Raw genomic sequence first — 26749 nt, forward strand, 5'->3', positions numbered from 1 at the left:
GTAGCTTTTTCCTTTTTTCCCCCCTCAGATTTATCACTATTTTACCATCAATATTCCATATAAAACTCGTGTAAGACTCGTGTAGGTTCACTGGTGGTTTCGGATAGTAAATAAAATGGCTATATATGTGTTGTAGTCATGGTGACCCCTGGTTCCCATCATCACCACTGTAGAGAAATCTGAGTCTCTACAATCATCTCACACCGAACCACTCAATGAGTTTGTCCTCTTATTATGTACTGAGTTTGGGCTCAAGTTATCTGGCTAATGTTGTGAAATACCTCTCGAATCAGAGAAAATCACCAAACTGTGCTGGACTAAGGTCCTCCAAGACCAGAGCTGTCCACCCCTTGTTTCAGGAATTCACTGGGCCGGTCCATTAGGACAGAGGTTCTTAACTCCAATCCTGGGGAACCACTGCTCTGCACAGATTTATATATTCTCTGCCCCCAAACTTGATCCAACATATTAAGGGCTTGATAATTAGCTGATGTGTTTTATGGCTGCAACAAACCAACCTTTCTATAATCAATTAAACTATTAAATTTAATTTTTCAATGAATCAACTGATTAAACCACCTGCACTTTTCTCTTCCTTTACCCCAAAACATCTCTGCTGTTTTATTTGTGTGACGTGTGACAATGGATTTCTTCTTTTATGGTCACCAGACGACAATGTCGCCCCCTACACTTCCTCTAGTGTACTGCAATATGTCAGAATAATCATTGTTGTTATCGTAACATAACCCTGTATCCAATAAAAAAAAGGTAACGTTATGGGAGACATCAAAAAATGTTTGCTGTCTGTAAACCGCCAAAAGCGACTGTTTAGCCAAAACTATGGGTTAATTAAAATTTGAATTTAACTTCCTGAATAGGCGAGTTTGTCATTTTATTTGAGGTACATTTTTAATAAAGGTGCAATAGGTGATTTTTTTTTTAGGTTTTGCCCGACAGACCAACTAAAAAAATGAAACGCAGCTGAAAATACTGGAGTTTTTAAAATGACAACAGCACAACTACAATGATGAAGCCCATCAATATCTGCAGGTGAAAAGACAGACTGAGCTAAAGCTGCCCCAGTCATGGTATTTATGTTCGGTTTGACGTGAGTTAATAATTTACAGTAAATATAACTTTAAAGCTTTACAATATAAACATTTCAGTATCCCTTTATTATATATTCTATTCTATTATATCTCTATATTATAATTATAAACACAGTCACCAGCCCCAAACCAGCGTTCCTTTGTATGTTAATACAGTTTTGGGCCGTTTACCTCATGTACACTGTGATACCTGGTTCCATCTGTCAGTACTATGTTCCACATGCCAATTCAGTTGATGAACTCGTGTTTATAGCAAGTATATTAAAATGGGTTAGAATGTGACTCAGCCAATCAGATTTCAGACCCAGAACTCTGATAACTGACAATTTGATGGGCCACATCTTCGATTTGAGGCTTGCTGGTTGATGGTTTGCCATAATTTGCATTTCTAACGTTAATGTAACAAAATTTTAGTCCACGTTTTCAAATGATGTAAAGAAAAAAGTAAAGAAAAACAAAAAAAACAAAAAAAAAACCACTAACTTCAAGGTTTTGCTATGACGGTGACGACAGGAACATCACAGAATTACAGGGTGATTTTGTTTTTAAGCGAATGGCACATATTCAACGTTTTTGAGGGCTAATCGACTTGATAGCTGTAGTGCAGCCCTAAGCGCCGAGACAGAGAACGAGAGACTGTGCAGGGTCGTGATTCTCCGCGACTGGACGCCTCAGCATTACGAGTCCTTTGTGTGCGAGATTTGTTTCCACAGCAGTGTTTTCAGGTTGTTGAGGATGAGCGAGTGCTCCATCTCCATGTGCTCGGCCGAGCCCCTGAGCGCCATGCAGGCGTACAGCTGCTTCTCCAGCTCGTCCCGCAGGTGCGCCGGCACCCCCCGCAGGAGGTAGTCCTTCAGCGCCCCGCAGGCTCTGGCCAGGTTGGGCTGGCTCACCTGCGCCGTGCAGCGGCCTTCGGCGCGGTCGCACGTTGTCCGGCAATCAACTCCATACACGCAGTCCTGGTCCTCCTGGCACCTCTGCAGCCTCATGGCCCTCCTGAAGGCCTCCTCCGGCACCACCAGCCGGCCGTCCACCAAGCGCAAGTCGTGCCGCTCTGTGTAACCGAAGCTGCCGGGCCTCATGTCGCACATGAGGAAGCTGCCAAACGGCCCATGGAAGACGTCTTCCACCAGCTCCAGCAGGCCGATGGAGATCTTCGCCTTCCGTGGCCAAGACGGAGTGAACCACTGGTCCAGGCTGCGGTGGAAACCTGGGTAATATGACAATATATTAAGGCTGGAGATTGTGGCAAATATCGCTGCTGGTGGAACAAAACCTTGTATCTCCATTTTTGCCGTTTTTCAGTTTTAAAATAATTTGAAAATGCATGTTTATCTTTATATTGTGTGTAAATTTCATGAAGAATGGACCAAAAAAGAAATGGCTTAAAATTACTTGGGGAAAAGTCTGGTTCCATTGACTTACATTAAAAGTAAAGTAGGTTTTTTCCTTCTCCTGTAAAGTTATTATTTTTGGAGATACAAGGTTTTATCTCATGAAAATAAGTTAACACATCTTCTACAGAGAACACACTTAAATATGGCTGCAAATTAAATTTAAGAGCACAAATTCTATATATTTACTGAGATAAACGACTTTTCTTCCCACTTAGAAAGTCAACAACACATGGGATTTGACCTGGATGCCCAAACTTTTGCATACAAAGGTATTTAGTTTTTCTCAGATTTACTAACAAACTGGAACAGACACAGTGCACCTGTACAACAGAAAACAAACAGTGGAAAAATTTTAGATACCACATCATTTTTAGATTTTTCAATGCAATATTAAAGGATGAATAATCAAACAACTAGTAAATAATAATTATAATAATGGCATAATGTGCGCTTTTTATTTGTTTTTAGTAATTGTTTGATTATTTATCTTTAAACTTGTACAAAATAAGTATAAAAATCATTGAATTTGTAGTAATTATATATTAAACCTACTATTAAAACTAACAATGCTAAATTAGTTTAAATAAGTTTAACATAAAAATAGAATTTAAACACATTTGTAGTGTTTTTGTTTGTTCTTTCTGAAATAGCTTCACAAAAAACAACAACAACAACAACAACAACAACAACAACAACAAACACTGGAAAAACGAAATATCATTATACAAATTGTGAATCATAAAAATGATTATGATGTTATATTTTCCTCATATTGCCCACCCTTACCTGCAGGGACCCACAGCTCCAGAGGCCAGGGCAGGCTGAGGCCGTACAGAGGGGTGTAAGGGACCCTCTCCACCACGTACAGATCACCGCAGAAGCCCAGCAGCTTGGGCGTGTGCTCACGGTCCTGCAGAACTACGGCCAATAAGACCTCATTAAGCTGCAGCAAAGCCCAGGCAGATTTGGCCTCCGGAAGAGAGACACGGCCGTCTTTGTTGCCATCGGCGACGGTCAGGATCAGGGCCACCAAGCCGGCCAGGTTGGCTTGTTCCCCAACCTTGGCCTGAAGGTCAGAGTGAGAGATAAAGAGCAAAGTTTCATCTAAACTGCTGCTCATGTTCTGACTGAATCATGCGTTTCAGTCGTGACTGGGACTGAAATCTCACTCAGCTGATAAACTTGGCCAATATTAAGATGCTGCAGATTTATTGGCACCTGTGAAAATCTAGTCCAGGGGTCGGCAACTTACTGCCCTGTTGCAGTTTTTAGGTAAAAATAAAATAATCCTCCTTTACAGTAAAATAAAGCTCTGCTGATCGTTCAACACAGTTTAACAATAAATGGTCTTAAACTCTGGAGTTAATGTAGAACTGCTAATTCACCCTTTAACCCTGAAGATGTGCACAGACTGCTGGTCACCATAGCAACACAGACAACAATCTCACCCAGCTAGTAGCTAACGAAACGGCAAAGAGAGAGATTTAAGACGAACATTTTTTAGAGATGACTTATTTGTGTTTATAATCACTCCAGCTGGTTTCCTGATACGTTTAATCTGCAACGAGAAACTGACAAACACTAAAAAGATGCAAAGCTTCTTATTCGAATGGTGCCTGATGCACCATTTAAGGTGAAACAGGAAAATTCAAACAAGAAGCTGGCGAATGAGAAGCGACTTCAGCCACATAAAAAAAAACGTTGAGACATTTTACAAGAAAATGTTCCACTTTTGGAAAAGTTTCCTGCTGGAGATGTGAGAAAAGCAGCTATAGCTGAGCTAAAGCTTAAAGCAGAGCAATATTTTTAGCCTTTACTAGTACATCAGCACATACTGAGACATATTTACAGCCAAGATGGTAAAATGGACATAAAATGTCGTGGCTCTCAAGGTGATTTTTTGCTGAAAGGACTAAATTGACTCTTCTTACCATTTGGGTTGCTCCTGATCTAACCAATAAAGCACCAATATCATCTTTCTGAATAAATAATTAATGAATACTATGTAAAGAAACAACCACGGGGTCTGAGTTCTAAGGGGTGCTTTGAAATTGAAAAATTGAGAATTGAAAACTGGCACTTAGTCAGTAAAGTACTGTTTTAATGTTTAAAACTACTGAAGTCTGTTTAGTTTTTGCATGAATAAAATGATAACTATATTAGGGATGCAGCAAACATGATCTTTTACGGCCGACTGATATCTTTACAGCCAAATTGGCTGTTTGTCTGATTTTTATTAGCACATTTCTAGCACTTTCTAGCCAAACTTGCAGTATAAACATTACTTACTGTTTAATGGGCCAAATTTTAAATCAGTTCCCTATTAAAAATAACACAAATCAAATAATAATAATAATAATAATAATAATAATATTTATCTCTGTCATTAAAATTGCAACATAGATCTGCCAAAATAAAAACAAATTAGTCGACTGCTGATTTTGTGTTCCATGAATCTTGGGCAAGTCTAATCTGCATCCGTGGTCCAGCCCTTTAAAACTGCCATCAGAATCCATTAAACAAAACATATCATATCGGTTGGGCCCTTTTCGTGACCACACCTTCAGGTGGCTGGACACCATCTCCTTGAACTTCTCCACAGAGGTTCCCCGAGTTGGTTTCTCAAAAAGCGCCGCCTCCTTCCTCGGCTCCAGCTCCTCTCCCAGCTCATAATGCAGCACGTCATCCAGCTGACACTTGATCACTCCGTCCACGTCCCCCCAGCTACCTGTATACACCTGACGGTAGTGGACAAAGAGCACTAATTACAGGAACAGCAACACAAAGATGACAACAGTGATGGTGTAAATGGACTTTGTTACTGTCCACCACACGTCAAGCACAGAGAAGTTACTGTACTGATCTACATCCAAGATCACTACAATGAGTCATCACATAACACTTAATGTAACAGTCTATATATATATATATATATATATATATATATATATATATATATATATATATATATATATATATATAAAAACATACTGTAGTATAATATACTATAATATGCTATAATACACCAATCAGGCATAACATCATGGCCACCTCCATTGTGGTCAAATTGTCCATTTTATCAGCTCCACTTACTATATAGGTGCACTTTGTAGTTCTACAGTTACAGACTGTAGTCCATCTGTTTCTCTGATACTTTGTTAGCCCCCTTTTACCCTGTTCTTCAGTGGTCAGGACCCCCATGGACCCTCACAGAGCAGCTACTATTTGGGTGGTGGATCATTCTCAGCACTGCAGTGACACTGACGTGGTGGTGGTGTGTTAGTGTGTGTTGTGCTGGTCTGAGTGGATCAGACACAGCAGGTATTATTTGGGTAAAAGGGGGCTAACAAATTATGCATAATGCAGAGAAACAGATGGACTACAGTCTGTGTTGTGGGAAGAAAACCTTGTATCTCCAAAACCTAAAAAAAATCTATATCACAGCTTTTATTTCAAAATTTATATTACTTACAATGACATTACTGGTATATATGAATGTGTATATTGTGTATATATTTAGAGTCTAAGGTGTGTGTGTATATTTATTTATTTTTTCTCATATAATTTTTGTATATTTAAGTACTACAAGTACTTCGCACCTGTGTAAATGTGATGTGACACTAAACGTGATTTGATTTGATACGCAGAACACAACAAAACAACAGAAGCCGAAAAGAAAGTTTCTGCCATCATGCAGACTCCATCACTACACTCAGTTCACCAAATGATGAAAAAAACTCACACCAAAGACAAACTGCAAAGAATATCTAAAATAATGGAACTCATTGAAAGACCAACACCTCTCTTTCATGACACATACTCTAATCACTTTAATAAGTTTGTATACTGTTTCGTAAACTGTTCTGTAAAGTTTGTAAACTTTTATTTATTTCCAGCTTCTTCCATTTGTACCTCAGTGTGTCTTCAATTTCAGGGCATCACAACAGTTGCTCTGTTGTTGACATGCTCAGGAATGAATTACCTAAATTAAACTGATTTACTCATGAATGGCGGCCATTCAACTTTCTCACTACTAAAAAAAGCTCCGCCGCTCACCTGATTGTTTGGCTTGCTGGACAAACACCTCCCGAAATAGAGCGAGCCTTTCTCACACAGACTACTGCAGGCAGAGCCATCGATCACGCCCTTTCTGTACTTATCACACTGGAAGGAAGGTTTAAGAACGTTAGCGCATCTTTTGGAAATATTACAGTGCATGTGCAATTCAATAACCCTCAATATATACAAATTCAAATGATAACTAATAGGTGGTGCTGTGGAATTAGGAATACTAATTAATATTCAAATATGATTGAACAAAAAAAAACAAAAAACATTTGGTTTCTAATGTTACATTATAAATCAAACCACCTTTGGAGTCACAACATTTTTGTCTATTTTACCATCTTGGCTGCAAATGTGTCTCAGTCTGTGCTGATGTACTAGTATAGGATAAAAATATAATATAAAGCTCTGCTTTAAGCTTTAGCTCAGCTATAGCTGCTTTTCTCGCATCTCCAGCAGGAAACTTTCCCGAAAAAGTACATCAGTTTCTTGTAAAACGTCTCTCAATGTTTGACTTTTTACGAGGCTGAAGTCGCTTCTCATTCGGCAGCTTCTTGTTCGAATTTTCCTGTTCCACTTTAAATTGTATAGCAGTTACATTCTGGCACCTCAGACACCAGGTGGGAAAATTCGAACAAGAAGCTGGCGAACGAGAAGCTTCAGCATCACAACTTTTTAGTGTTTGTCAGTTTCTCGTTGCAGATTAAACATATCAGGAAACCAGCTGGAGTGATTATAAACGCTAATAAGTCCATTCATCTCCAAATTATCGATGTTCGTCTTAAATCTTTCTCTCTGCCGGTTCGTTAGCTACTAGCTAGATGAGAGTGTTGTCCGTGTTGCTATGGTGACCAGCAGTCTGTGCTGATCTTCAGGGTTAAAGCGTGAATTAGCAGTTCTACATTAACTCCAGAGTTTAAGACCATTTATTGTTGAACTGTGTTGAACGATCAGCAGAGCTTTATTTTACTGTAAAGGAGGATTATTTTATTTTTACCTACAAATCTGATTCTGCTGTGGAGCCACAACAGGGCAGTAAAAGAGCCGCATGTTGCTGACCCCTGGCCTAACTGAATGTGTTTTATCTATAATCACATCATGATGTAATTGCACCACATTTAACTGACAAAAAGTCGAACTCACTATGTTGTTCTGACATTCTCGTCCTCGGCACAGCTCTGTGTAAGAGGAGTACTGCACGTAGATCACCCAACTGCCCACAAACACGGTCAGCCACGTCAGGAACAGGTACTTCACCCGGACATGGGACAGGCGGACCTGGACAGGGAACAAAACAGACACTATGATCTACGAAAGAGTGGACGATATGGCAAAAACATGGCATCAGATTCCTTAGACAGTTTCATAATACACTATATGCACCACAATAGATTATTAAGTCTGTGAATAAGTTGGAATGAACAAAATGCAATTAAAATAAAATGAACATTTTTAACAAGTACATTGTTTTTCTGTTAATTTAGCATTTACAAAAATACACTGTTTAAGAAGAAACAGAAGTAGAAATCAAACAACTAGTAAAAATAAATGAATACCATAAAACACCAGCATAATGATCTGACATCCAGCTGGCTGTGTTACTGTGCACTGGTCACTGATGTTTACAGGTTCTCTATAATTGGTCTAAATTTTGTCTTATGATCATTTAGTTGTTCAGTGTTCTAGACGTGCTGACCACACTCATCATACACTCAGAAAAGAGTATCTTGATGGAATGTGTTTATATGTACTTAATAATCTGATAACTGCAGAAAGTCAGATTTTGTCAGTAGTTCAGTCAACGTGTTCGCATGCACTTTAGTAATCAGATAATGGGGAAACTCTGGGTCTACATGAGTCAGACAGCAATCAGATTTCTACTTTGCAACCAGCCAATAAACTCACAGAAGATGATGTGACATAAACGGAATGTAAAACTCAAACTTCATCCTGTGGCTTTTTTTTAAAACGTTGCACCACTTAACCTGAAAATATGAACAAACATCATCTAGGCGATGAAGAATATTTAAATCCTTTATTTCGTCAAGCGTGTATTTGGTTTCAGTGTTGCTCCAAAAGTGTTTTGCTGCGTCTCACAGCAACGCTGCTCACTTATTTCATGTACCGTGGTCTGTTTTCGCACATGTGCAGACTGAGAAATCCGAAAGAAATCAGAGTAAGAGTTCACACTGAGAAATCTGATTACTGAGCAAAAGTCCAGCTCTCTTTATCAGATTTCTTAGTCAGATTTATAGACCTTACTCCGATCTAAGAAATCGGAGTGTGCTGTTTACATGACCATTTGAATAACCAGGTAACTGCAGAAATCTGATTATGATCGGATTACTGAGCGCATACAAATGCGTTGATCGGATTACTGACAAAATGTGACTTTCTGCAGTTCTCAGATCATTAAGTGCATGTAAACGCACTCAGTGATGACATCTCCCATGTGTTGACCTAGTATGATGAAGTCATATACAGCACTCATGTACTGGTCAACTTGAACAGGTATTTTTCCATTAAAGAAGAGGCCCAGGTAATCAGAAGTGAGCATCTTCCAAAACAATTTAAAAGCTCCCAAAACAGTAAAAACGTGTTTGAGCTTAAGAGTCACACATTAAAATGCTGAGCACAAAACAAACGGTCATGAACTGAGCCTGAATAGTGCCTGGTGACAAGTCAATGACCACTCAATACCAGCCTAGTACACTGTAATTCAGTTTCTCTGACCTACAGCCCGAGGCTGAACTGGCTTTCACTGATCACACGCAAGCACTTCACTCAGTAGGACTTAAGCACAAACTGTATAAGAAAATGACCAACATCATTTATTTCATCATTTAAACAGGGTTTGTAAAATCCAATCAAAAGATTTCCATTCTTGAGTTCTAACACAAACTTTGCTCTAGGATGATGTTATTGACTATTTCTGAACAGGATCAATAAACAGGATCGGTCATGGAAACATAAACAGAGCTCTATAAAACCTAAACACTGCCTTTATTTGGCAAAGGACTCGTTTTCTCACTGTTTACTGTGAGAAAACAAATACTCACTTCTGCTAACCTGCTCCTGCTGCAGTACCGCCGTTAACCACCAGGGGGTGGAGAACTCATGTTGGTGGGATTGACGAAACCTGCAGTGACTTTCTGACCCAGTTATGAACAAAATCAATAAAGCAAAGTACTTTCACCATATTTACACATTGCTGCCGTCTCCTTTAACTGAAGGTATATCACTACAAAATCACTTTCCAACAAGAACCACTGTGGCTCCATATTAGTTTAAATGACTTCTAATGTTATGAACTTGTATGATGGGACAAAACCTATTTTAAACCGCTACCTTGAATATTCCAGCACAGAATATGTTCACTTCTGAGGTTTAGAATTAAAAAGCACACAGAACATACAGAAAAAGACTTGGTTTATAATTAGCGCCCATGCAACTGTGATATACACACATACACACACACACATACATACATACACACACTTTTTTTTATCCTTCTGGGTCGCTGGGGGAGTCATTGGGTGGAAGGCAGGATACACCCTGGACAGGTCGCCTGTCCATCACAGTCACAGACAGACAGACAGACAGACAGACAGACAGACAGACAGACATGTACACGTGCACTTCCTGAAGGAAACACAGAATAGTTGCGCTGCTTAAATGGTTAAATGGTTCCCACTTCCTGTTAGGTTGTTGCTAGTTTCTATGGTGATTTCTCTGGTGCTGGCTGGTTGCTACAATGTTGCTAAGTGGTTGCTAGGTGGTTGCTATGGTGTTGCTAAGTGGTTGCTATGGTGTCCCAGGGGGATGCTATGGTGTCCCTATGTGGTTGCTAGGTAGTTGCTATTATGTTGCTAAGTGGATTCTAGGTTGCTGCTATGGTGCTGCTAAGTTGGCGGTTGCTCATTAGCTCCCATGCAACTGTGGTATATAATTATAAGACCTATAATACTACTACTACTACTACTTACTACTACTACTACTACTACTACTACTAATAATAATAATAATAATAATAACAACAACAACAATAATAATAACCTGGAATCAGTGCTAAATGAATGTTCCATTTCAAATGCATAGCATGTTACGGCTGTTTGGAAGGAGGTCTCACCACATCCCTCTGCAGCTGTAAAACGAGTGAGCACTGGATCGTGCAGTCATGTGCTTTCGCGGTTTGTTTTTTGGATGGAGAAGTGAAAGACAATACTCCTGTATAAAAAGTCCTGAGTGCAAAAAACTGATGCACTGACTTGATGTGAATGTGTGCACTGTTTTCCACATGAACAAAACTCAGTCCTTCAGCTGACTTACTTTCGGCGAAAACTGTGTTTAACTGTGTAGAACTCAATGAAGTAAATTCAACACTGTCTCAGACACACTCACTGCGATGGGATACTGAGATTTTGGCTGTTTATTCTGCAGGCTAACCACCTTCCTTCCATTACTCTACACGGAACATGGTTTTTCAGCCAGCATGGTTTCTAAGATTAGCCTGCTGTACCAGCTTTTAGTGGCATTCTTATCTCTGTTCTTACATTATCTCAGGTTTTATTTATTTACCAGCCACAGAACAATAATGGCTGTGGCGTTAGGACCACTGTATTGTCCGAACCAGTACAGAGCAGGGGGCAGGGAGCGGCACTAAAGCTGAAGCCTGCCAGCCTGCGCTGACAGCGTGTGGCACAGAAATGAAATGGAAAGGCAGATCAGAATCAGGTCAGAATGCATTCAGTTCACATTCAGTTATGTGAAGGTCAGTGTCACTGCATTAAACAGGGCTGTCAGTGTTAAAGCCGTAGTTCAGAAGCACGCCTGCCAACCTTTACGCTTTTGTTAGAGTGAAATTTCAGTGGGCCGGGCTGGGATGGGGGGGCGGTTACTGGGAGTAGGGGTATGTGATATGGTGAAAAATAATATATCACGATACATGATATGCATCATGATATTAAATCTCAGAAAAACAGAAGAAGAAGAAGAAGAAGAAGAACAAGAAGAAGAAGAAGAAGAAGAAGAAGAAGAATCATCATCATCATCATCATCTGGGGGTGCTGCAGCACCCTCAGCACCCCCACTTCCCACCTCCATGCCCCCTTGTGTAATTTGGTCCACTTCAGCAGTTGCAGTGTGAAACCAACTTAAACGGAACGAAAAACTCATGAATAGTTATACATACATGTTATAAGCATGACATGAAAGGGAGTTTTAGTTCCTCATTCAGAGGCCTAGAGTGGATCAGACACAGCAGTGCTGCTGGAGTTTTAAACACCTCAGTGTCGCTGCTGGACTGAGAATAGTCCACCAACCAAAAATATCCAGCCAACAGCCTCCTGTAGGCAGCGTCCTGTGGCCACTGATGAAGGACTAGAGGATGACCAACACAAACTGTGCAGCAGCAGATGAGCTATCGCCTCTGACTTTACATCTACAAGGTGGACCGACAAGGTAGGAGTGTCTAATAGAGTGGACAGTGAGTGGACACAGTGTTTAAAAACTCCAGCAGCACTGCTGTGTCTGATCCACTCAGACCAGCACAACACACACTAACACACCACCACCACGTCAGTGTTACTGCAGTGCTGAGAATGATCCACCACCCACATAGTACCTGCTCTGTGAGGGTCCTGACCATTGAAGAACAGGGTAACAAAGTATGCAGAGAAACAGATGGACTACAGTCTGTAATTGTAGGGCTACAAAGTGCTCCTATATGGTCAGTGGAGATGATGAAATGGACACAAAGAGATGTACTTAAATGAAGCAATGAAAGGTGGAGTGCTAAGCAGACGTTGGAAACTATGTTTAGTGCGCTCAGAGTCATCGCAGACGTAAACTGCGTGAGAGATGTCAAGTGTCACGTGAGAGATCGAGTCTCACAGCCGTTGCGTGAGAGTCGGCCCTGATACACTGTAGTGTTTAAATGCCAATGCAAATTTTCCATTTTATGTAAATGAAACGGACAATAATGCATTCTGACTCAGATTTTTGGCTGAGCAATCACTTCCGAAATGTTGCTCAGCAGGTCTGTCTACATCCCATGTGTCAAACCCAAGGCCCGAGGGCCATTTCAGACCCATGGCATAATCCGATCTGGCCCGCGAAATTATTTTCATTTTCTATTAATTTTAACCTGTTTCACAACGGACTGCACTACAATCCCCAACATGCACTGCATCATAATGTGCATAATGTAACATAGCCTACTATAATGTGTATAATGTTGTGTACTGTAGCCTATTTATATCAACTGATCAGGCATAACATTATGACCACCTCCTTGTTTCTACGCTCATTGTCCATTTTATCAGCTCCACTTACTATATAGGTGCACTTTGTAGTTCTACAGTTACAGACTGTAGTCCATCTGTTTCTCTGCATACTTTGTTAGCCCCCTTTTACCCTGTTCTTCAGTGGTCAGGACCCCCATGGACCCTCACAGAGCAGGTACTATTTGGGTGGTGGATCATTCTCAGCACTGCAGTGACACTGACGTGGTGGTGGTGTGTTAGTGTGTTGTGCTGGTCTGAGTGGATCAGACACAGCAGTGCTGCTGGGGTTTTTAAACACTGTGTCCACTCACTGTCCACTCTATTAGACACTCCTACCTTGCCGGTCCACCTTGTAGATGTAAAGTCAGAGACGATAGCTCATCTGCTGCTGCACAGTTTGTGTTGGTCATCCTCTAGTCCTTCCTCAGTGGTCACAGGATGCTGCCCACAGGACGCTGTTGGCTGGATATTTTTGGTTGGCGGACTATTCTCAGTCCAGCAGCACTGCTGTGTCTGATCCACTCAGACCAGCACAACACACACTAACACACCACCACCACGTCAGTGTTACTGCAGTGCTGAGAATGACCCACCACCCAAATAGTACCTGCTCTGTGAGGGTCCAAGGGGGTCCTGACCACTGAAGAACAGGGTAAATGGGGGCTAACAAAGTATGCAGAGAAACAGATGGACTACAGTCTGTAACTGTAGAACTACAAAGTGCACCTATACAGTAAGTGGAGCTGATAAAATGGACAATGAGCGTAGAAACAAGGAAGTGGTCATAATGTTATGCCTGATCGGTGTATTTTTATTAATTTATTTATTTTATTTTTGAATACTTCAAGTATTCATTATGTAATGTTTCAAGGTTCACTACAACTGCCTTTATTTTGATGTTGGTGTTTTTGGCGTATTGTAAATAAACAATGACCAGCTCAGGTTACAGAAAACGTTATTTAGCAAGCAAATAAAAACACAGATGTTCTCTGGCCCACAGAGTGGTAGAGGTTTTTTAATATGGCCCTTTTGGTGGTTGAGTTTGACACCCCTGGTCTACATTCTCTGAACCCACAGCTGCAGCAATGAAAGAAAAAAACAGAGTGCAGATGTTTCTGAGGGAGAGGGAACGGAGCCATAAAGATGGGTCACTCTGAGAAATGAATGATTCCAAGTATAAATACGTCCATATAACTTAGTTTATGAGGACCGCACTGCTGCTCGCCAAAATCATGCCTGTCTGCACTTTATGAAGCCGAGAGGTCACCGAGGACAGATGAGCCTGAGGAACCGAGCAAAGAACAACTTCCAAAGAGAAAGTCTGAATATAAGACTGTACGTCTTCAATGTTTACAATACACATTCATTAAATCCTGGTTGACTGTGTAGCTTGAACACCCAAATCCGATCGTTTTCCTCATATGTGGCACAGATGTGTCATTTGTGTCAGTGTGAACAGCAAAAAACGCACTGAATCTGACATTTTCAATTCCGATTTGAGGCGCTTTCACATGTGGTGCTGAAATCCAATACGTATCCGATCTGTGGCAGTGCGACTCAGTCTGAACAGACAGATCGGAATTCATGCGACTTTTACGTCAACCCAACTCGACATTCGTCATAATTTCGCGCTGCTGAGGCTCAAACATTTAGGCTGATGCGTCACAGAACAGTTTAAATAATCCGAGGACACGAACCAAAGAAGTGACCGAGCCCTTTTTTCGGCGAACTCGAACACACTGTGGGTGATGAGTCCAGCTGTCAGTCACTGGAACTTTATACTCGCTCTTGTGATGCTGGCGAAGACGAAACTGAAGCTGCGGGAGCGACTGGCGTTCACTGGCCGTCGTGACTGTTTACCCTTGGATGAGCCACGTGAAGCACTGTTCTTTTGCACATGCGGGTCAGTTTAGGAGCTGATCTGTTCAGACTGATGTCGCATACAGATCTCATTTAAAGACAATGTGAACAGCCAAACCAAAAAATCGGATTTGGTGAGAAAATCAGATTTGGGCCACTTTTGCCTGCTGTGTAAACACAGCCAAATTTTCTCCTTTACCCCAATGTAACTGATTAGCCAGGACATGGTTTGCTTCTTTAGTGCTGCACTGGCGCTACGAGGCTAATGTAGCTAACAAGTAAGGAAAGCCACCCCACCAATTAGCATCATGCGTAAATTGAGATCACTTAGCTATTCTCCCAATTTTGAAGTAAATCTGTGACCATTTAGGCTTGATGCTAATTTACGTACATAAGCTTCCATTACTTGTTAGCTACATTAGCCTCATAGCTCCAGTGCAAAACTAAAGGCTAATCTAACCAAAACTAATCCTGGCTGATTTTCTCTGACATTTTGCCAAACTAACACTTTAAAAAGTTTTGTCTATTTTACAAGTAAGCACTCCCAATCATAGATATACATAACTATTGTCTGTTCTCTATCTGAGTCTGCGCGTCCGCCATGTTGGAGAGGTCAAGATCCGCTTGCAAACAAATTCACTTGTACTGAGAGACGATGAGTCTCAGGATTAAATCAGCCACAACTTCCTTATTACTCAACGATTTTCACCAAACTTGTTATAATCCTCAGACACAGATTAATCTAGGCTGCACTGACCGCTCTCGGTAGCTTTTATTTCTTTAATCACTGATCGTGTTAATTAGCGGTCCAGACCAGCAGGAAAGTCTTCAGTCTGCACCTGACCTGAGTTTAGTGTGAGAAACATGATCACACATATCAGCAAATCCATCAATGTGTGAATCACTTCTAATCTTAATACACATAAAAATAAAATAAACCCCCCCAAAAAACACAGCAAGAAGGACGAAGCTGAAGTTGGCTTCCAATTCACCAGCATCTTGTTTGAGTCTTCCCATTCCACCTTAAATGGTGTAGCAGTTACATTCTGGTGCCTGAAGCTGCACCATTTAAGGTGGAACGTGAAAATTCGAGCAAGATGCTGGCGAATAAAAAGCTGACTTCAGGTTTGTGTAAGACGGTGCTAACGTTAATCTATTATGAATATCTACACAGATTAAGGAATGCTAACTTACCACTACAAAGCTTTAACCACCACTGTAAATAAATAACTACGAAATTAAGTTAAGACCCCCTGAATAGACTATTAAATGAAATAAGCTTAATAGAAAACCAGAGGAAAAACAATCACATCAACAGGTTCTCTGTGCTTCACCAACCACACAGCCATATCTATAAACATCACACAAACGTGAGTGTGGATCACTGCGTTCCCTCCATTATATAATCCTATCCCACTTTCTGAGTGCAATATTCTTGAAATAGTGTAATTTTGGACAGTATCTTTCTTAAACTGCTGCTCTGTAATGGTACTGAATGCAGTCCAGCAGCGATGCTGACCACCATAAAATGACGGCGCCATTGCCGTGCCTAGCTGGACCCAACGCGGCATCTAGGTGTGTATATCTATGCTCCCACAGTATTCTCCTTTCTTGCTGATCCGGCTGGATCAAGCTAACGAATGGTTCTCTGTGAACTGTTCTGCCATAGAAACGGCTGCAAACACTCAGCTGAGTCATGTCTCCAGCAGCCAAAGTCAAATCCACCCTGGACCTGGTTACTAGGCCTCAATACAACTGAGCACACTGTTTGACTTTTCACCAAGGCTGCATGGAGACAACAGGCTAAAGCTGCACTCAACTCCCTGCACAATTCCTTATACAGCAGTGTTTTAAAGGGGAATTCCACAGAATTTCTGAATAATTCAGTCCTTGAGATGTAAAGAGTCATTCAGAGTGGTTTGGTGTGAAATGGTTGATTGTAGAAATTCATTTCTTTACAGTGGTGGTGATAGGAATCAGGGGTTGCCATGACTACAACACTAATATAGAAATTTTATTTACCATCCAAAACCACCAGTGGATCTATGTGTGTATGTTGATGGTAAATAGCCATAAATAGTAATAAATCTGGGAAAAGACAAAACAGTTCTGTTTGGGACTACTTTGCCTTAAAATGTACTACATGTACCCCTCCACCATGAATGGCCCTTAAAAAATACATTTCAGGACAAAATTTTCTCTTAAAAGTATCAAAAACATTGTTTTATTTCATGCAGTAACTTTCTGTGAGGGAGCTTTTAGAGGGGGACATCTGGTTCCCATCACCACCACTGTGAACAATTCTGATTTCTAGAATGGAGCTTTCCACATTGAACCACTTTGAATGACTATTTATATCTTAATCACTTAATTATGCAGGAATTTTGGAAAAAAAATCTGCAGTGGCTGCAGGGTGTTGTAAGGTAAATAGTACCCAAGAAAACCTATTTTTTCAGACTTATGACTATTTTATCATCATCAACATTACATATAAACCCCAGAAGACATGCGTAGGTTCACTGGTGGTTTTGGATAGTGAATAAAATGGCTTTATCTGTGTTGTAGTCATGGTGACCCCTGGTTCCTATCACCACCACTGTAAAGACATCTGAACCATTTCACACCAAACCACTCTGAATCACTCTGTTTACATCTCAAACACTGAACTACTTAAAGTTTGTGGACGTCCCCTTTAACCTGCCTGCCTTCAGGCTAAGACATATCTATTTACAGTCCGTGTTCATTCATACAGACATCGTCAACAGGATCCACCCTGTGTTTATGTGACCAGACGACAGCGTAGAGGCTGAAAGTAATCTGAGGAATCCACATGCCTCTACATTAGCCTCCTTGCTGTTCTGTGTCAGAGTAAGAAGCCTGTAAACAAGCTATGATTTGTTAAGGCCTGTGCTTCGGAAACAAGTTTATCCGTTTAGCAGAGAGATGATAGAAATTATGACCACATTACAAACCTTACTGCTCAGATTTTATGCTCAGAGTGGACCTTTCTGGGGTTTACATTCGTGTTTGTTATGGTGTTTTTCACCGGGCAGCGCGATACAGTACAGTTATGTGACATGAGTGGAGCTAGAAACGGTGCAAACCACTGATTGGTCAATTGCAGCCTCTAGAATCTCCGTCTGTGAATCACATAAAACCGAATGCAGTAAAAGTTATGAAAATGTAAAAGTTGAGTGAAAATCTTTGGCATTCTTCACTGAGTTAACAAGCCTTTGCTAAAATACAGCTACGGGCAAAAAAAATCTCAACGCATTTCGGCCTAAGCCTTCATCAGGGAGAGCCACTTTACAAGCTCTATCCAGGTGCTCTAAACACCCTCAGCTAATTAGTCCCATCACTTTGGATGTCTTAGTCATTCACAAATGTCACAATACAAATCAATATTAAAGAAAGAAAACAGAAAAGTGAACAATTACAAAGCAAAAATAAATGAACATACATAAAAACAACCACTGATACCAAATTCATGTAAATGGTCTAAGGTTTAGTTCACACACAACCTATAAACTGAACCCTAGTCCAGGAGTCGGCAACCCAAATGTTAAGAAGAACCGTTTTGTCCTTTCAACAAAAATCAAACCACCTTTGGAGCCCCAACATTTTATGTCCATTTCACCATCTTGGCTGTAAATAAGTCTCAGTATGTGGTTAAGTCCTAGAATAGATTAAAAATATTATATAAATGAAAATGCAGACTTACTTTACTCTGCTTTAAGCTTTAGTTCAGCTACAGCCGCTTTTCTCGCATCTCCGGCAGGAAACTTTTCCTCAAAAGTGGAACAGTTTCTCGTAAAACGTCTCTAAACGTTCGATTTTTTATGAGGCTGAAGTCGTTTCTCATTCGCCAGCTTCTCGTTCGAATTTTCCCATTCCACCTTAAATGGTGCCTGAGGCGCCAGAATGCTGCACCATTTAAGATGGAACCGGAGAATTCTGACCACAGCTTAGTGACTTAGCGTTTGTCAGTTTCTCATTGCAGATTAAACGTATCAGGAAACCAGCTGGAGAGATTATAAATGCAAATAAGTCCATTCATCTCCAAATTATCAATGTTTGTCTTAAATTTCTCTCTTTGATGTTTCGTTAGCCACTAGCTAGGTGAGACTGTTGTCCGCATTGCTGTGGTGACCAGCAGTCTGCGCTGATCTTCAGGGTTAAAGGGTGAATTAGCAGTTCTACATTAACTCCAGAGTTTAAGACCATTTATTGTTAAACTGTGTTGAACGATCAGCAGAGCTTTATTTTAGTGTAAAGGAGGATTATTTTATTTTTACCTACAAATCTGATTCTGCTGTGGAGCCACAACAGGGCAGTAAAAGAGCCGCCTGTTGCCGACCCCTAGGCTAGAGGGTACCAATCTCATCATATAGGTCTACACAAAGGGGCTAAAATCAGTATCTTCATTTAAGGAAAAAAGTAGCTTTTAATTTACAAATCCAAAAAGTGTCCCTTTAGTTATGTTTCCTGTATGTATCTGGAATTAAAAAAATAAGTTAAATCAAAGCTCGAAGCTCTTCCTCTGTTTCTACTGTTGTTTGTGTTTACTGTTAACATTACATTCAGATGACAAACAGAAAGTAGATACAGGCCTCATGGTTAGTTCTGGGTTTGGATTTGAGGCAAAAGACGCTTTAAAGCAAAACATTGGGCCTCATTCACCAGCCACTCATAAGAAGAAATTCCTTCTTAAAACCCACTTGTGCAGGTTTTACGAAGTTCACCACTGTTTTCTTACGTGGGATTTGTTCTTAGGTAAGAACAGAATCTTCACACACTCAAGAGAACAAAGGTGAATCTGACGTAGACCTTTTCTTAGGACCTTTCTCAAGAACACATTTAAGAACAAACTTAGGAAGATATTGGCGAACGAGGCCCAATGTCTTTTTGCCGAAACGATGCAAGCATAGTCCGTCTACGGCATTTCCAAATAACATTTTACTTAAGTGTTATTTATGACACTGTGTGTTCAGTGAACTTTGTCATTCAGACTGTACAACAAAGAGTGCACAGCTGAACGAAACTGCGTTTCTCCAGCTCCCATGTGCAAATACAGTGTAAACATAAAGGCAAACACACAGACATACTAGACAGCAGACATAAAATATGCATACAGAGCGCTGCACGCTGTGCAAGAAAAAAGTAGTTGTTCTCAGCGATGGTATTACTTCACAGTGTAACAGGAAGTGTAAATGTGACACTGGTGAAAAGTGATAAAGTGCTCAAGAGACACAAAATAAGATCTGCGTTGCAATAAATGAGTTCAGACAGTCTGGACGAATAATCAGGAGTTCAACAGTCCTGAGAGGCCAGCATGTTGTGTACTGAGGGAGTTGAGTAGTCTGAAGGCCTGTGAAGGAAGATATGCGCTCTGAGTGTGTTTACTTAGACAGTCTGTGTGTGTTCAAAACAGTGTGTGTGTGCATGTTCAAGAGTTCAACAGCCCTGATAGGCCAGCATGTTGCGTGTGTTGTTAAAGGGAGTTGAGGTGTCTAACGGCCTGTGGGGAGAAGCTCTTACAGAGTCTGGCAGTCTTGCATCCTATGCTGGGGTAGTGTTGGCCAGAGAGCAGAAGGCTGGGTGGGGTCTCTGTTCACATTACAGGCCTCATTGTTCAAATCCTTTTGCTCAGATCCGATCTCTCTGACACGATGGTTCGCACTCGTTTAGGTAAGCGATTCAAATCTGTCATTAATGTGACGAACCGGCGTCCTGAAATGACCCTCATGAGCTCATCCTACTCAGTAACGTCACGTGAATGAATCACGAGCATCATCAGCACAAACTAACGAGCAGAACGAGCTTCGCTGAGAAGATAATTAACTCTGATCAGCTCTCAGCTTCATTATTAGAGCGAGACGAAGGAGAAAAAGGTGAGATGAGCTGCTTTTCCATCGTTTACAGGCTTTTAACTGTTCGGCGCTGCTGCCATGGTAACGCTGAATGATGGCGCACGCACAGTGGGAAAAAAAGCACAAGAATTCCGATCTGAGCGTCACATTAAGGTCGCATGGCCACAAATCAGATACGTATCCGATCTAGGACCACATATGAAAGTGGCTCAGGTCGGATTTGAAAAGATCAGATTTGCATGTCCAACCAGCTCTGAAAACGTCAGATCTGAGTCACATTAGGTCAAAAAATTGGATTTGTGGCACTTCAACCACTTTGACACTTTGGTAATGTGAACATAGCCTGATTATCTTGGTCGCTATCTTTCAAAAGCACTTAAAGCTGAACCATGTAAGTTTGGGGGATTTGGAGACCTCTCTGGTGGAAATGTGTAACTGCATGCAACGTTTTGCAGCATGGGTTGATGACTGTGAGCTAATTGAAGGGGAATTCAAAGAGAACTCAGTCAAAACTTGGTGAAGACTGTGTCTTCCAAGGATGCGAGCGAATTATCTACTATTCATCATGACACTACAAGCGCACTTCCAGCTTATGTGTCTCAGAACACGACGTCCTCCTCTCGGCCTTCTTTAATAAGGACATGTGAAGGACGTTTTCCTGAGTCTGACATCATTTTAAAGCAATTAAAAACACAAGCACTGCTCACTGCTGCTCATCTCACTCTGACTGGACTCGCGTGATGCTGGTTGTCTTGGTAACGTCTACACTAAGCGGTTCTCTACGCATGCGCGTAATTTTGGATCAGGAGCCGTATTACAGAAACTTCCTATCTTTTTGTCTTAACTTAATATCTGACAGGTCGAGATAAGATTTCACAAATTCGTATTACAGAAGCAAAACTTATCTTACAGCCTCTTTTCTTATCTCAAGTTAGGAAATCTTAACTTACTCAATTGAAGTTGACAATCAACTGTCGTGTCTGTTACCTAGCAACTGACCATACAGGCACAGCTGAAACTAGTAAACACGTAATCAGATTAGTCAGCCAGACAGCTAACGTTAGCTACCGTTACTGAGGTAAACAAGGTCAAACAAAACTAAAGCGCAATATTGTGGCAGCGCTTCGAGCTGTTTATCAGAGTCGCTGCTCCACAGTTTCAGTCTCCATTTCCCAAACGCTTTAGCCGAGCGTGCTAACGTTACTCCTACTAATAAACAGACACACGTTCAGCTCCGTCTCCTCAATATTCACCACCATCACTGTAATATTTCATCATCAGCATTAACACCCGAAGGTAATCAGAGGGACGGTGGAGATCGAGTCTGCAGCGTCTGGGCTTTTAAACGCTGTTAGAAAAAACCTCTCAAGTCAAAGTGCCGTTTTCAGTGTAGATAAGTTTAGCGTCACTATGCTGGTTATAGTGAGCTGTGCTGCCGGTCACCGCACAAAACAATAGAAACAGACGGTTAAACAGAAGTTAAGACAGATCTGGGGTTTATCTTAAAGTTAAGAAAATATTTAGGATATTTTGGACGTTTCTGTAAAACCGTTTTCTCATCTGGAAATAAGAGAAGATTATAGACTTCAGAACTGTTGTTCTGTAATGACTTCTGTCCTAAATTCAGTCTTAACTAAAGCTGCCATGACAACAAAGCAGATCTCAGTCTTAAGAATTTTCTGTAATACGGCCCCAGATTTTTTGTAGTCAGCATGTAAACGGAGACTTTCCATCAGGTTGTTGAATAGAGTGAGCAAATAAACACCTCAGTCTTCATCTATAACTGGAATGTATTCAATCAGATTGGCAAAAGTCCTTGCATGTGAACACAGCCAGTGAGAACATCCAGTAAGAATATCGGACACTGAATGAATCTGTCTGGCCACACTCTCCTCGTTTCATCCTTTGCCAAGAGCACTACATGAACCATTTCAGCCCTTCAGTCTAGCATTTTCAAACACAGTCAGCACTTCCACCGCAGGCCGTACTTCAGGCAGCGTCAGCACCAGAGTTAGCATCGATTCATCACGTTACTGATCACGCTGACTGAACTCCACTCAACCACACAGGAGTACAGTACTGTTAACTGTAACAGCAGCTCTGGTCTTCTGATGCTGCTGTAAATGGCTTGAGAGAAACATGATGGCAAACAGAGTCAAATCCTCTTCAGTCTATCAACAAGAAAGTCTAAGCTGGAGTCACTGGCTGTGTTTACACGCAGAGGTTTTCACCAAACCTGACTGAATTCATTCCAATTATAGATTAAGAGGGTTCTTCAAGGGTTCTTTAGTAAAGAAATGGTTCTATTTAGAACCATGAACACTCAAAGAACCCTGAGCATGACTAAAGGGTTCCTTGCATCATGAAAGGGCTCTTCAGATTGAGCATGAATGTGCTATAAACAGTTCTATATACGCTTTGAACGAGACCAGCAGGTGGCGTACACTCTTTAAACAGATGGTTCTTCAGAGGTTCTTCAGTAAAGGCGATGGTTCTATTTAAAACCATTTGCATGCTTAAATTGGTCTTTGCATCATGAAATGGTTCTTTGGATTGCTAGAGAATGTGTTCTTTATGGTTCTATGTATAAAACCTTTTTAAAACGGTTCTATATAGCACCCAAAAGGGTTCTTCTATTGTTTAAAGCGTAATATCATAACAATAAAAGAACCATTTTGGCTGCTATATAGTACTATTTTCAAAAAGGTTCTATACAGATCTAAAGCATATTCTCCATCAATCTGAAGAACCACTTCATGACGCAAATAACCCTTTAATTATGCAAAGCTTTCTTTATTCTATATAGAACCTACTAAAGAACCCTTGAAGAACCATCTTTTGAAGTGTGTAGCCACTGCGATAATCAAATGATATAGCAACGTTAATATAGAACCGTTTTGAAAAGGGCTCTATATAGCTCCTCCAGAACCATCCACAGCACATTATCCATCATTCTGAAGAACCCTATAACCATGCAAAGAGTTCTTTGAGTGTTCACGGTGTGGTAAAGAAAATGGTTCTATATAGAACCATGAACACTCAAAGAACCCTTTGCATGATTAAACAGTTCTTTACATCATGAACGTTGTTCTTCAGATTGATGGAGAATGGGCACTAATGTGCTACAGACACTCTATACAGAACCGTTTTTAAAAGAATTCTACACAGCACCAAAAAAGGTTCTTCCATTGTAACACGCCTGACATTGCAACAATAAAAGAACCACTTTTGGTGCGTTATAGAGCCCTTTTCGAAAACGTTCTATGTAGAACCATCTACAGCACATCCAACAATCTGAAGAACCGGTTCTTTGAGTGTTCATGGTTATATAGAACCATTTTCTGTACTAAAGAACCCTTGAAGAACCATCTTTTTTAAGTGTGTAGCCAGGGCGATAATCAATGCTATAGCGAATGCCATAGCAACGTTAATCCAAAAGGCAAAACAGTTCTATATAGAAGGGTTATATAAGGTTCTTCTCCTTTTTTGGTGCTATATAGAACCATACACAGCACATTCTCCATCAATCTGAAGAACCCTAGAACCAGTAAAGGATCTTGAAGAACGATTTTTCAGTGTGCATAAAAAAACTCTAAGTATGTTTGAGGATTTACACTCAAGTCACAGACGTCTGAGTGAACTCTGCAGTGTTTATCGCTTCAACCTCAGTTTCTGTGCTTCAGTGAACTCTGTACTGCGTGTTTGCTGCACTACACTCACTCACATCGGTTGACAGAGGGACGTTTGGCACAGCTGATGAGGAACATTCAATCTCAATTGAAGAGTTGCAGAACTCGTACTCTTTCCAGGCCTCAGTGTGACAACATTCCTGGCCTGGATTTCTCCATCCTCTAGCTGATGATCTCCGCGAGTGTCTGAACGAAACCCTCGCTGCTCTTCTCGTCTGTCGCAATCTCTACACGCACCGAGAAACCCACGTCATCTGCCGCGCCCTTTCCCGGTCACTCAGATACAGGTCTTTCCCTGGCACTCGGTTGCTGATATTGAGCTGCACTGCCCAACAGCTGTCCGTCATTATCCCTGGATCTCTGACGTGTAGAATGAGTGTGTTTACATGCTTGTGCTCCATGTTTACACGGAGTAATGTCTAGAAATCAGATTAGGAAATCTGATAAAGAGAGCTGGATCTTAGCTCAGTAATCAGATTTCTCAGTGCATGTGAGCTCTTCCTCTGATTTCTTTCGGATTTCTCAGTCTGCACATGCATGAAAACAGACGGCGGTACCGGAAATAAGCGAGCAGCGTCGCCGCGAGACGCAGCAAAACACTTCGACACTGAAACCAAATACACGCTTGACGAAATGAAGGATTTAAATATTCTTCATCTTCTAGATCAGGGTTTCTCAACCTGTGGGCCGCGGACCACCAGTGGGCCGTGAAGCACTCTCTAGTGGTCCACGGGCCTGAACTCGGGGGGGGAGGTAGTAGTGGGCCGGTCGAGACGTATAAACAAAAAACCCCACAGTTGCAGGCTAATAAACGTCATCAGTTTGAGATGCAGCGCGGTTAACCAGAGACTGACCGCGTTTCTCCTGCCTTGTTCGGTGCGGACAGATCAGATTCTTTAGTTCGCCCCCTTTTTGACGTGTGTGAACTCCACCTGTATTCGGGTCTGAAACAAACAGCTGAAACCCGCGGGTCTCTGTCTGCTTCCAACCGAACCCTGTTCACTTCACTGCTGGTGGGAACACGTTTTATGATCAAACGAGGGAAATTCATCAGTAGAGCCGGCTTTCCTCTTCTTCTACCCGCACATCAGCGCTGTACTGTCAGTATAATCTGCCTGTTTTAACGTCTGACTTATTGCCCTCATGTCATTCCTGCAGCTCGAGCTGCAGCTGATAAAAACAACAGACGAGCCATAAAATAGCGAAGATCTGTGTTTGATTTCTGGCCGAGCATCAGCGACTTTAGCAGTTAGACTCAAACTGATAAACCAATGACAAAGAAGCAGAAATCATGTAAGGTTTATTGTTACTGTTGATTGTGATGACGCTGATCCCAAAGCGTGAGCGGAGTGAGGTTGATTTCAAATGAGGCGCTAAAACCCTGCAAACTAAGGAGATTGCAGACCAAACAGTGACTCCTGTGGGAGCCACAAGAGTGTTTTCAATGAAATTGTGATGGACTGCAGCTCCAAATCACCGTCCACATCGACATGACCTTTTTTTGACCTCTTTGTAAAAGTTTTTTTTGTTTGTTTTTTAAACGTGTTATGTTTTTTAACATAGCTGCAAATTTTGGTTTCTGTGATTGAAGTGAAATGGAAGATCTGATCTTTTTCAGACCCTCATTCACAGTTTTCCGTGAGAGCAATTAAGAAAAAAAGAAAACTATTTTTAAAAAGTTGATTTAAGTTTTTCTGTGTTGCCGCTTTGCTTTATAGTTATAAACAGGTGGGCCTTGGGATGAAGACGCTTAAGAACCCCTGTTCTAGATTATGTATGTTCATAGTTTCAGGTAAAGCGGCGCAATGTTTTAAAAAAATAAGACGAGGTATGAAGTCTGAGTTTTACATTACATTGATGTCACGTCTTCTGTGAGTTTATTGGCTGGTTGCAAAGCAAAAATCTGATTACTGCCTGAATCACGTAAACCGGGAGTTTTACATTGTCTGATTACTCATGTTTGATTGGATTACTAATCTGCGTGTGATTACATAGCTAATTTTTTTGCCTTTTAGATGAACAACACGCTCTGCTATAGCATTGATTATCACCACACACTTAAAGATGGTTCTTCAAGGGTTCTTTAGTAAAGAAAATGGTTCTATATAGAACCATGAACACTCAAAGAACCCTCTGCATGATTAAACAGTTCTTTACATCATGAATGTACTATAGACGGTTCTTTATAAAACTCTGAAAAGGGTTCTATATAGCACCAAAAAGGGTTCTTCTATTCTAACTAGCCTGACAGTGACAGTAGAAGAACCCTTTTTGGTGCTATATAGAGAACCCTTTTCGAAAATATTCTATATAGAACCTTCTATAGCACATTCTCCATCAATTAGAAGAACACTTTAATCATGTTAAGAGTTCTTTGCGTGTTCATGGTGGTATAAAGAAAATGGTTCTATATAGAACCATGAACACTCAAAGAACCCTTTGCATGATTAAACTGTTCTTTGCATCATGAATGTC

The 26749-nt window shown here is 40.9% G+C and overlaps 1 protein-coding gene across 2 annotated transcripts in view; it reads right to left on the reverse strand.

Annotated features, from left to right (window-relative positions):
- Positions 1–888: 888 nt before the first annotated feature.
- dipk1aa (divergent protein kinase domain 1Aa) overlaps positions 889–26749 on the reverse strand; it is a 32307-nt gene continuing 6446 nt past the window's right edge. Inside the window, exons 3-7 of one of the 2 annotated variants that reach the window (XM_036556528.1) lie at positions 7715–7849; positions 6563–6670; positions 5068–5244; positions 3293–3572; positions 889–2319 (exon numbers count right to left, since the gene is read on the reverse strand). In XM_036556528.1, coding sequence (XP_036412421.1) covers positions 1787–2319; positions 3293–3572; positions 5068–5244; positions 6563–6670; positions 7715–7849 — 1233 coding nt within the window. In that variant the 3' untranslated portion in view covers positions 889–1786. Of the gene's footprint in view, positions 2320–2615; positions 2827–3292; positions 3573–5067; positions 5245–6562; positions 6671–7714; positions 7850–26749 lie in introns of those variants that run through there. The other variant, XM_036556529.1, reaches the window with a different exon arrangement.

This window comes from Colossoma macropomum, unplaced genomic scaffold (genome assembly GCF_904425465.1).
Source record: "Colossoma macropomum unplaced genomic scaffold, Colossoma_macropomum, whole genome shotgun sequence".
Lineage (NCBI taxonomy): Eukaryota > Metazoa > Chordata > Actinopteri > Characiformes > Serrasalmidae > Colossoma > Colossoma macropomum.